At 41.7% G+C, this 12708-nt stretch overlaps 1 protein-coding gene and 2 non-coding genes across 3 annotated transcripts in view; all 3 read left to right on the top strand.

Annotated features, from left to right (window-relative positions):
- Positions 1–12708, top strand: part of UBAP2 (ubiquitin associated protein 2) — a 134666-nt gene that overhangs the window by 92535 nt on the left and 29423 nt on the right. The window contains exons 18-19 of the mRNA XM_065407069.1: positions 8686–8869; positions 12307–12373. Coding sequence (XP_065263141.1) covers positions 8686–8869; positions 12307–12373 — 251 coding nt within the window. The remainder of the gene's footprint in view (positions 1–8685; positions 8870–12306; positions 12374–12708) is intronic.
- On the top strand, positions 7084–7164 carry LOC135880747 (small nucleolar RNA SNORD121A). Its single transcript, XR_010561523.1, has one exon. It is a non-coding gene; the product is annotated as a small nucleolar RNA SNORD121A (small nucleolar RNA).
- Positions 9863–9945, top strand: LOC135880746 (small nucleolar RNA SNORD121A). Its single transcript, XR_010561522.1, has one exon. It is a non-coding gene; the product is annotated as a small nucleolar RNA SNORD121A (small nucleolar RNA).

A 12708-nucleotide genomic window follows, 5' to 3' on the forward strand; every position in this document is an offset into this window, starting at 1 on the left:
ATGTATAACATACAGTCCATTCATTGATTTATTAGAAGTCCGTAAGTTGCACAAACTTGTAACTGGTTTCAGAGGGGTAGCTGTGTTCGTCTGTATCAGCAAAAACAACGAGGAGTCCTTGTGGCACCTTAGAGACAAACAAATTTATTTGGGCATAAGCTTTCGTGGGCTAAAACCCACTTCATCAGATGCAATCTGATGATGTGGGTTTTAGCATCTGATGAAGTGATGCTAGTTTTAGACCACAAAAGCTTATGCCCAAACTTGTAACTGTCATTCTCAACTGTGCCTTTGAGTCTCTCTTTCTCTCACAAGTTCTGGTACTGATGGTGGAAATGTATGCATCTCTCTTCCGTTTTTCGTATTTAGCAGAAAGTCTGGCAATTTTAGTTCCAAAATCCAACTGAACAATCAGTTCTGAACACCGTAGATCCCTAAAGATATTCATATATCAAGAAATAAAAGTTCCTGTATGAGCAGTGATATAGTCATGATAACTCCAAGTCACTGGGCATAAGGCAAACTATTTAGGGAACATACTAAATTAACATCATAACAAACTATCCAGAATTATAAAACGCATCATTTAATTTTAGAGCAGTAGACATACCTTGAGTCAATATCACTTTACCAGTATTACATGGATCTTGGATAGACTGCAGGATAAGGTACAAGAATAGGCATTTGGTATGGCATCTGACAAACATGAGGATAGCCAGATGGTGCATTCACTCGTTCAGTAGTTGGATTTAGGCACTGATAAGTAGGTGTCCCTAAATGTTCATATTTTGGTGTCTGTGTGGCTCTTCTTTTTCTAGTTGGATGACCTGGAGTGTCAGTGGATTGTTCTGGTGATCTGCCCTCTTATGCACTGTTGATTTCAGGTTCTATCGTCTCATTTTGCCATTCATGTTTTTCAGTGGCTGGTGTGAATGGCACATCAGTCTAATGCAGTTTCAAAATTCACAGGGTCAACCACATCCTCATTTCCCAGATGTGGATGAAATGTTTCTGCCTTGGAATTCACAGAATCTGTGCCATGGGCAATATCTGGTGCCATCACATAATGTAGTTTATCTTCATTCTCATTATCATAATCACTGGAGTCCAAATGCTTGTTCTCATTTTGATCTCTTGTTGCACTAGTTTGCCTTGGTCTCTGTTTCTTCCTTTGTTGTGGTTTAGAAGGTGTTACATCGAAGGGCAAGCCGTCACAGGGAACTAAAAGATTGCAGTGGAGTACTCTTTAAAACATCCTTCCCCATCTTTTGCTTTGTAATTCATAGACTGGACTATCCCCTTTCCTTTCAAATAAAACATGAATCTTATCTTCCCAATAGGATCTTAATTTTCCTGGTCACCCTCTCTGAAAGATTCTGCACAAGTACTGCCACTGGGCAGGAGGGCAGCACCATGCACTTTCTGACCATAGTGATTTTTACCACGAGTAGCAGATTTTTGAGAACACTTTGATGCCAGTTCATAAGCTTCTTTCATCTGCTGTGTCCATTTCTCAGCTTAATCTTTATGGTGCCCAGGTATACATTGAGTGTATAGGTAAACCAAATGCAATGTCAATGGGCAAACATGATGATCTTCCATATAATACATAGAGGGGAGAACTCTGTAGCTTCATTTTGTGTACAGTTATAGACTTAGATGACCTTATTTAAAGGAGACTTTCCAGCTTGACTTTTGTTCTTCTAGCAAGGTTCACAACATAGCGAAGAGTTCAGTTCTGCCTTTCTACCTGCCCATTGCCTTATGAGTGGTAGGGGGTTGTGTGAGATGTAAAATTGAAACGGTAGTGCTACAACTTTCTGAATAAATTATTTTCACACTTAAATGGTTCTATTGTAACTGTTAGTTGGCTGGTGAGGTTTCTTTTGCTTGACTCACGTACAGACTCTACTAACATAATGTTTGATCTTCGCCTTCATCTGTGGCCAATTAAACCTATCTCTTGAAAGACTGATTACTTTCTCTGCTCTTAAATGTCCCATCTCTTCATGTAGCTCTTGATTCTCTTTCTTATTTATTTTTGAGATAATACCAGTTGATTTTGTAACTTGGTTTTTCAGTTAAGTATTCCATCTGTTTCCAGATGCAATGGTGCCACTCACACGCATATTACCATATCCTCCTGTGTTCTCTTGGTTATTTTGTCTTTACCTCATGGATTTATAATGAAGAATTTTAGCAACAGCTGCATCTTCGTTTAGAACTTCCAAAATGTCTTCTTGTGGAAATGGTTTTATGGTGGATTTAATACCAATGGAGATGAGTTTCTACTGGCAAAGGGGTGGTAGTAACAGCTCCTGACTAAGATACCTTGTCATCTTTTTGTACATCCAAGGACTGAAAGTCAGCATTAACGTCTTTGCTTCTCTCTCTTGTGCATTCTGTCATATATTTTTCCATATCAAGGGGCACTCTGGATAAAGCATCTGGCTCCACATTAGATTTCCCTAGATGATATTTAACTTTGAAGTTAGTCAGCTAATCCTGAAGCCTGTATGCTGTGGCATTCAGCCTGGCAGAAGTGAAAGCATAGGTTAGCAGGTTGTTATTGCCGTAAACTATGGATTTTGGGTGTGTAGAAATAATCATGGAATTGATCAGTAACAGCCCACTTCAAAGATAGAAACTCCAGCTTTCCTTAGTGAAGGTGATAATTCTCCTCAGCTGTAGTACATGTTCTTGACTCATACCAATTACTCTATTTACTTTCTTGACATTAATAGAAGACTGCACTTAGTCCCTTATTGGAAGCATCTACATGAAGGATAAAGGGTTACGCAAAATCAGGATAGGCGGTTATTGGTAGCAGTTGTTTTAAAACGTTTTGATGATGCTCAGTCCAGAGAAGTGGCTGTTTGGAGGATATCTGTCCAAATGCCTTTCCTTGCCCTTTAGCTTTCTTCTTTTTCCAAGCCACTTTTGACAGTGATGAGTCAGATTCCAGTGAAACAATCAACAAGTCATACAGTGGCTGTGCTATTCTAGAAAAGTGTTGAATGTAGGTTCGATAGTAGATGATGAAGCCTAGCAGCTTACAAAGTCCCCCTCTCCTGTCCCATGGTTTCTCTGTGAGAGCACAGAGTCAAGGTGTCAGTTGGATCCATCTTATAACCTTCATCAGATACCACCTTTCCCGAGTAATGTTTTAAAGGTCATATATCTAGAAACGTTCACCTTAATTATTCTGTGACTGTTGCAATACTCTCCTTACATTCTCTGCGTGTTCTTCAAAAGTGCCACTGTCCACAAGAACGTTGTCCACGTAGGGAAATGCACACGTCATATCATCTTCTAACAACTTAGCTGCCTCTCGAGAGGACAGATTTATTAATGATGGGGAAAACCCCCGTTTGTTGCTGTATCAAGTGTCTACACTACAGTGGCGTAGCTGGAGTGCTGCAACTTGTGCTGCTGTAGCACTTGTAGTGTAGACCTACCCTAAATTGGGTACTCTGGGTTGCAGCTTGGGTGTTCAATGGTAAATACAGGCCATCCTGGTAGATCTGATAGTGTCAGCTTTGCCTCTGCTCTCTTGTGGTTTTCCTGCATGACATCTGACTGGTAGTGTTCTGTACTGCCACATCCGAAACGGTGGTCACAAGTACCGCCTCTGCCAGATGGTCTTCAGCTAACACATCCTCTTTCTGGGGTTGCCTGCCTGCTTGTGTGCTCGTACCATTCAGTGCTTTTGTGTGCACCCAGACAGCTCACTTCTTATACTAATTTCAGCCCTTGCACTTTTGAGTTCATCAATACTGGCCTTTAGTTCCCTTATCTCATCCATCAACAAGTCACCTTTGGAGATTCTTTTCACTCAAGAGGAGGTGCTGCTTCCCTTTCTGACCTGTGCTCTGTGTATGGCAATTTCACAGAATTACAAGCTGCTGCTGTAGCATGCGCTCCATTCCCCGACTTCTGGTGTTTCTCTGCTTCCTCAGCTACAGCAGTGTGCAGCTTCTCAAACAAGGTCTCATGTGCAACTTGATTATCTTTTAAACGAGGTTGCATCACAGTCTGAATATCCAGTCAGGACTGAATGGATGAATGTGTTTTGTTGCAAGGACAGGGTTATATCTTAGGTCAGAGTCAGCTCCTTGTGAGGCAAACAATACTTTCTCTCTGAAATCGAGTGCTTAGACTCGGAAATCCTGACGTGTCCTTTGGCTCTTGCGCTGGCCTTAAGAGCTGCAGGTAAAGTTCAGTTGCATCTTTCCCTTGGTTATAGGACCTTGAGATGTTCCTCCGTTTTGGCAGTCTCGGTTAGTTTTTTCCTTCCAGCTAGCTCCTGAGGCTCAGTCCAAGGCAAACTGTCCTAATTACAGCTTCTGTTATCTCAGTGTACCCCTTTCAAATCCCACTTTCAGTTTGATAAATCCAACTGCTTAGGCTCAGTTAATCTATCCTTTTGGTGGGAGTTCCCAATCTGTCCTGTTGTTTTTAAATATTTACAGCGTCGTCGTTGTAGCCGTGTTGGTCCCAGGATATTAGAGAGACAAGGTGTGGAAGATACTACCTCACCTACCTTGTGTCTGTTATTTTACAGTCTTTCTTTAAAATTGGTTGTTTTCTGGGATAGGGTGACACATTTTCGCCCCCGGGGGTTTGTTGTTTCATTTCTCTCATGCTTTTCTAAAACTGTATTTCAAGTGACTTTGCAGACCTTCAATTTTTAAAGGGACAAGGCACTGGTAACTCTAACCCTGATATTCTCTTGTGAGCTGCACTTTTACTTGCTTGCTAATAATGAAATGTTAAAATCAGTTTTATTAAATTTGCTCCCAGATGTGCAACACTGAATAGACTTGGAGTCACAGGGAAGTTCCCAGTTTTATTTTTTTAATTCTCATGCCCACATTGATGTCAATCAGACATTTCTTACCAATTTTCCAGCTTCCCATTTAGAGAACAGATTGATCGTAATTTTATTTTTAGTGGAGTTCAAAAAGAATGTGGCTTTGTTTTGTTCTCTCTTGTTATCCTGCAGCAAACTTCTGGGAATAAGGTTGGCTAACATGCTCCCTCTGCTGGATGGCTTGTCTGCTGCAGTAGAGCAAAAAAACATGCTGATGCATAGACAGTGGTTGTCTGGCCTTTTTGCTTAACCTTTTTTCATGTATTATCTTACTGGTAGTACCCCCTGTGGATTACTTCCTGGTATTCCTATAATTATCAATAACACTATGCTTTTCTGCCCTGTATGAGCATGTCTGTGTTCCTTTTTATGGGTAGCAGCACAAATTGATTTCCCTGTAAACCTACCCCCTCAGCCCCACACCTTGTGTCCATCCCAACTCTGGGAAGGTATCCATCTCTCAAAAACCACCCTCAAGGTTTGGTGTCAGAAGTAGGGCAGTTTGTCCTTCAAGTACTCTTTTCTCATACAAGTTTTGTGAACAGAGGTCTTGAGTATCCAGAGCTGTAAACCTGGCATGTTTTCATCAGCACAAAATTCAGTTTAAGGTTGAAAAAAAGCTTGTGAGTCTGCTGATTTACCATCTTTGAATCAGTTGCTCTCAAAATATCTGTAAAATACTGTTCCAATTGAAAATTGGTTTACAATCGAAGCATGAGCTACCACAAAGGGAGCTGTGGAAGTTGCTGTCTGTAGCACAGTGGCCTGCTTTTTTATTTATTGGATTTGTTCATCTCCCAAGTTACAAAGTTCTCTGAAGACCCACTTGGCTACTTTTTAAGTCTCAAATTCTTTGCTGTGCAAAGTAAATCATCCTTAACTGACCTTGGAACTCTTAAATTTTATGCATTTGTTCTAGAATCTAGCTCAGAGAGAGTCTCTGCCCATCCCCAATCCTCAATTTCTGTTAACATTGCTGTCCTCTGTCATACATGTTTGTAAACGGGACCATCTTTGACTCCTCCCACACTTACCCTACACATCCAGGCTATGTTCAAACCCTTGTTTTTTTCCTTCTTAACACACTCAAACTCTGACCTTTTTCTTTCTGTCTATGCTGTTAAAACTCTAGTCCAAGTCCTCCTAATCATCCATCTTGACTTCTGTCACCTCCTCTCTGATTTCCACATCATGCCTTCCCCAACCTGTCCTATCCTTTCAAAATATGACAGCTGGGACTATATTCCTGTCCATTGCCCTAACTATGTCACTCCTCTCTTCAGTTCTCTTGCCTGGTTTTCCCTCTCTAATACTATACCAATACTATAGGCCAATATTATAACAGGGTTCAAAAGGGAGCTAGGATAGATTCATGGACGATAGGTCCATCAATGGCTATTAGCCAGGATGGGTAGGAATGGTGTCCCTAGCCTCTGTTTTCCAGAAACTGGGATTGGGTGACAGGGCTTGGATCACTTGATGATTACCTGTTCTGTTCATTCCCTTTGGGGCATCTGCCATTGGCCACTATCAGAGGACAGGATACTGGGCTTGATGGACCTTTGGTCTGACCTAGTATGGCCGTTCTTATGTTCATATATTCTCTAAACACATCCTGTGCAAGTGTCTTGTCCTTCCTGTCTAGGCCCTTCATGACTGCCCCCTCCTTCCCCCCCCCCCCCCCCACTTGTCCTGCCTTGTCTCTTATAGTGTTACCCTGGCTGCTTCCTCCTCTGCAAAGGGATGCCAGCCTTGTTCATCCAATTATCAGCTTCTCCTACAGTCATCTGTATGATTTTTCTGTGCCACCTCTTATGCATGCAGCACCGTCCCTGCATCTGAGTGATCTGGATAGTCACTACCTCCTCCTTCAGATCCCTCCTCAAGATCCATTTCTGCTTTGACCCTAACAAGAATTCAGCCAGTCAGCAGTGGCTTGTGTGTCTGTCAGGACCAGCTAGTTTTATTTTTTTAAATGGCATCTTCATGGACCATCAAGTAGTGCAGTTGCTCCCTCTGTCACTATATGCTTTTATTTTCATCACCCTCATCCTCCCTTCCCTCTTTGTTTCTCATCCTCATTGCGCTTGGTTTCAGACTGTAAGTTCTCGAGGGTGGTCACTGTTCATATTTGTTTGTATAGCACCTAACACATTGGGAGGGGCCTGATCCTGACTGGGGGCCTCAGAGAGCTACAACAAAACAGCTAACATGGAAAGACGATGATGCTTAACTTCCAAGCACATATCCGAATTGTACTGTGGACACTCTTAAGACTGAGTCTTTCCATCCCGCTTGTATTTTGCATACCAGTTAATAGTGAACTTGTTGGGGCGTAGTCACTGAAACCATGAGGTATAAAAAGATGGAGCTGCATGAAAGGCGTAACTGGCCTTCTGAATCTTAGCAGCAAATGGCTGTTTGTGAATTTCAGCAAGTAGTTTGAGAACTTCTGAATTTCCATGTTGTAATTGAAGTTCTTCATGGGACATCACAGAACAGCAGCATGGATTTAACAGGATAATTACATTACTGTCCTAGAATCCTCCAGCTTAACATTACAAGGTAGCGATCCCTGGGAAAGGTGCATTTGTAATAAGTAGGTGGCTTTTAACAGTAGTACAGTTCATTCTTGGCTTTTTCCGTGATGAGTAAAACAAAGTCATGTTAGTCATCTGTTTGGGTCACCAAAAGTGCTCAATGAAAGGGTGTTATGTTTGACTGTAGCTTGTTTTGTTTCATTGTCAGCACTTCCCAAATACTTCTAAGCCATTTATTAAAGGGATGTACTTCCTTGCGACTCTGAACCAGTAAGTTGTACGTACTGTTTTTGTCTGTCCAAAACTCACTTGAAGAGTATCAAAACAGTATCTTGTTCTTGTTTACAAATAGATTAAATTATTTTTTTATTTCTACAGCATCATAGATGTGCCTGGAGCTTTACAGGCAAATACAACAGATCCTTGTCACGCTTACGCTTCAAGTTAGACTAGGTGTATCAAGAAGAGCAGTGTGATATGGGGGAGGAAGAAAAGGGAATTGAAAGATTCACAGAGTGTTACCTTAGTTGCATACAAGCCATTAGCTCCTTTATTATTTTCTATTGGACTTGGCGTCTGCAGTTTTTTTTTTTTTTTACAGCTAGCAGTTCTTCATTCTTGACTAATAAAGCCATTGAGCTGGAAATCTGAATGTGAAAAACCCTATAAAGAGGGCAAGAATGGAGGTCATCTACCCAAAATAAGTGAGCCGTGAGGAAGAGGCTTCATCAGGGTTGTTGATGATGTTCCAGACATGGGCAAAAGCACAGGGTTGTAAGAGATCGCCATGGGATTATAAAGACATGCTGTGTTGGTAGAGCATAGGGTGGAAGTGGGCCAGTTAGGAGAGGAACAGAGATGTAGGCAAAGGTTGGGAAGGGCCTTGAAAGTGAGGAGGAGGAGTTCAAAACTGATGTGGAAGAAGATTGGAATCAATGCGGGAGATTCAAAGAGGGGGAGTGACAGACCAGTGGGTGCAAAAAAAAAAAAAAAAAAATAGATAAATAAACAAAGGAATGTCACTCATTAAAAATCTACTAGTGAAAATCTTAGACCTGCCAAAGGAAAGATGGCATGGCTTTACCAATGCCTGTGGAATTTACTCCAATAGCCAAGTCAAGCGGGTCACTAAGTCATCGGTACCAGTTCCTCACACATTGGTAAATTGACTGGAATGTGCTGCCTTGCCTTAAAGTCTCTCTGTTCCTGAATCAAATACGTGGGGTTGTGTGTGCTGGAATTCCTTTCTGATTGGCTTTTTCTAACTTGCAGCTACTTCATCAGTTCCAACGTCTAAGACAGAAACCTCTCCCTCGCTACCTACTGCGGGGTCTCTGCCTAGCACGGCGTCCTCCACTGCTTCGCTTCTGCCTTCAGCTCCACAGCACACAGCAACGTTACCCAGCTTGCCCCAGTCCAGTGACTTGGCCAGCAGCTCACTCTCCCAGTTAAGCAGGTACAGTAGGAGAACAAAGGAAAACGGGTTGAATTTGGGCTTAGTGTCAGTGTGCGCAGGATAGAAATGAGTCAGTGTACAAGGTGACTCCAGGTAAATGCGGCCCCCTCTCTTGTTTTAACCCGAACTAGGACAGGTATTCATAAGAGATCCAGGATAATGTTTCTGGTTGGAATATACGAACCACATGCTACATTTCAGCGGTACTGTGCCCACAGATCTCTGCTCTTGGAGTCTCATAGATTTAGCAGCAATATCCTATTTAAGGATCTGCTGCTTCAACGTAGCCTATAGTGGATTCCAAATGACACTTATACCTTCATTTGGTGTTTTTGCTGCCTTGTCCACAGCACCAGCTATTGATCTGGCCAGTTTTTTAGCCTATAAAAATCGTTCTTTAGCAGTTGCTTTTCTGATCATTTTTAAATGTTGTAGATGTTTAAATCCTTGATTGTCACACATTTAAAGTAAAAAATGTCGACATTGGGACTGAGGGCTGAGTGGTTCCAAGTGCTTCTTGCTAAGATCCTTCCTTGAGGAAATGTGAACTATCGGATTGAAGCTCTGGGAAGTTCTGTCCATCACCACTCAGCTCTTCTGTGCCAGCTGTTTGCTTCTCACGGCACATTATTAAAGTTTCGTTCTTGAACCGGTGTCATCGTGAGTCTGTATTAATTATATAAACTACTTGCGCTGTTTGACCTCTGCACTTTATTTCTTGAATTTAGCAATGGATTGAACCAGGACCTAATGGCTCTTGTCCATCTCCCAGCTAGTGCATGGTCATGCCCTGTTGGACAGCCAGTGTTGAGTGAAGTCTTAAATGCCTCAAGTAATTGGAATTATTCCTTTCACCTGAGACTCGATCGCTCACATTTTTGCTGTACCACCTTTCATCCAAAAGGGATCCAAAGCGCTTCACAAACAATGAGCGAGGTGCCTGGCTAGAAATTTGGGTTTAGGTGTGCATGATGTGGGGCAGACTTGGAGTAACCTGAAAAGACAGTGATGCCTGATTTCCAAGCACATATCTGACTTGCATGTGCAGACAGCTCTTGAGTCTGAGTCTTTTCAGTAGTGGGCCCCCTGATGAATCAAGGTGTTGAGGGAATGTGCATTTCAAAAACTACCTGTGCATGACTGAACCATTTCCCTCCTTCTGCCACAGTGTCTCCTCATCCTGGTGGCTGCAGGAGAGGGAGGCAATAAAAGTCTTAGTGAAATTGGTCTGTAAAGCTGCAGAGGTGTATGCTGGTCCTCCTCCTTGACATGCCTCAAAGGGCCTGGTACTGAATTAGGAAATGCCCTATAGTATTAACTTTCAGTCTGGCTATAAACACCACTGGTGCATCTCCAGAGAAAATGCCTGTATTTAATCATGGTCGGGACACTTGTCTTCCTGCCCCTCATTGACATGCATGGGGCTTTGTTAATACCAGAATTCGGAAGGGAGCGTATAGACGTGTGAGTGGTGACCAGACCTGTTTCTGAGCTGCTTAACTCTTCTGGATGGTTGGCTTTATTTGTGGTGGTTGCATTTTGCTTGCCCTTTATTTTGCTGGGGTGGCATTAGTTTTGGGGTGGGAGGAAAGGTGAAGCGGTTGGTCATTTAAAATGCTTAAGAACAAGCTTTAGTCACCTGCCAAGAAGGCTTTTACAGATCTGGTGCTGGTGTTGCTGTTAGCACTATAAGCTTGGAGGTGGGACTCCTTGATTGATAGAAAACAAGTAGTTGTGGGAAGAATGAATGTACTCCCTAAAAGCAGAATTACTAAAAGAGTCCATTTCCACTATTTACAAAAATGTTGAGCCTTTCCCCTGAAGATAAACTAGCTGAGTTGTGCTAGATGTGGGGGGACAGTCTAACTCAAGGAGGAGAAAAACAAAACAGTGCAGTACAAGAAATGAGAGTTGATTAAAAAAGTTAAGGTTAGGAGTTTGAGAATGGCTGGCTTGCCTGAAAATGTAGGAACTGGGAAGACAGTATTCCTTCTGCTGAGGCATCAGAAGATTCACATCTAGCAGGAAGAATGTGGATTCATTTCAGCTAGGAGACTTCTGATGAGTAAGTCTGCCTCCGAGAACTGTCCTAATGTATGTGAACCCCTGATGGTGAGAAGCAAGCTCTTTACTGTTGCAAAAGGAGCTGATCATTTGTTGATTTCACGGCTGAGTTCTGTCCTTTATAACTCTATAGCTCTCAGGAGAGATGAGGCTTTTCCTTTGTAAACAAGATGAGGGATTTAGGTCTTTAAATCATCTGATGAAATGAAGTGTACTTTGGCAATCAATTTTTTTAAATTCAGAAAGTGGAGACCTGCCTAAAGCTGTGAAGGTTTGAGAGCTCAGAAGTTGCAATCCTAGCTTGAAGAGTCTACATGACATACAGATACATGCGAGCTCCTATTGTTTAGTTTGGTTTTTTTTTTTATTTGAACCACTCTTCCTGTATCTTCTCACTGTATTTCTACCTAGAATTTCTATAGTGGATATTCTGTGTGATGGACACTTTAACATGCTCTGATTCCCAGAGTTTTACTGTGTTTGAATATTTTAAAACATAATGGGAATTAGTTTGTATATGAGAGCGACAAGGTGGGCGAGGTAATATCTTATTGGACCAACTTCTGTTGGTGAAAGAGACAAACTTTTGAGTTCCACAGAGCTCTTCTTCAGAAGTTGGTCCAATAAAAGATACTACCTCACCCCCCCCCCACACACACACACTCTCTCTCTCGCTCTCTCTCTAAAATCCTGCGACCAATATGGCTACAACAACACTACAGATAACAATAGAAGCTATGTAGTATTATGTATGCATATTGTGAGTGATTAAAATGGATTTGGGGGCTCGGTGGTGTGATTTCAGTTTGATGCTGGAATTCCCTTTTGGTGTTCTAGGTGACAAGCGTTCTTCCTGCTTTTACTTCACCATTTTTAATCTACACTTCTTTGGTCCCCATTTTCCTGAAGGTGTTGAGACCATTAGCAGAATTGTGGTGTTAATACTCAGTAATGTTCATTAGTGGGGTCAGTATTATGCAGCTGAATTCAGAAGGGATTCTATTTCTTATTATAAATGGCTTGTCATTGCTTTGGCAACTCAATAAGAAACTTTTACTCGTTTAAAACGAGAAATTTACAAGCACTAATGAGCAGTGTCTTCCTGTCAGTCACAATGACTTTCTTATAACACTGAGAGGCGGGTAGTTAGTTGCCATTCTCCACTGTAAGAAGATCTTTGACGTTATGTTGCTTTTGATTCCAGAACTGGTTTTCTGTATATATCAATAACTTCTTTTTAGTGTTAAAATAAATCACTAAAACATTAAAAAGTATTTTAAATGCTTTTATAATGTTCAGTTGTGAGACATTCAGGATGATTAGTCTGTTTAGTTTAGTTTTATTGATTAATCCTTTAAAATTTGTCTTTCTAGTTCCCTCTCCAATCATCAGAGCAGCCTCTCCTCTGCTGCAGCGCTGTCTGCGAGCACCTCACATGCGGTAAGTCCTGTTTGAATCATAACCGCTAGTAAGTCTACATTGTTGTCTGCAGTGTTGAAATATGTTATCTACTTATGCTAAACAATCTGTTCCGCATTGCATTTAGCTGTGACACTCTGAGTATGTTTCCCAGACCTGAAGAAGAGATCTGTGTAAGCTCGAAAGCTGGTCTCTCTGACCAACAGTAGTTGGTCCAATAAAAGATTTTACCTCACCCACCGTGTCTCATGAAATCTACAGTCAGTTTTCCTGATAAAGGTTTAAGATGCCTGTCAAGCTGTCTGGAGTGGTACCAGCCTCAGGGCAGACTGCTAAGAAGCAGGGCACAAATCTCA

Source organism: Emys orbicularis, chromosome 6 (genome assembly GCF_028017835.1).
Source record: "Emys orbicularis isolate rEmyOrb1 chromosome 6, rEmyOrb1.hap1, whole genome shotgun sequence".
Taxonomy (NCBI): Eukaryota; Metazoa; Chordata; order Testudines; family Emydidae; genus Emys; species Emys orbicularis.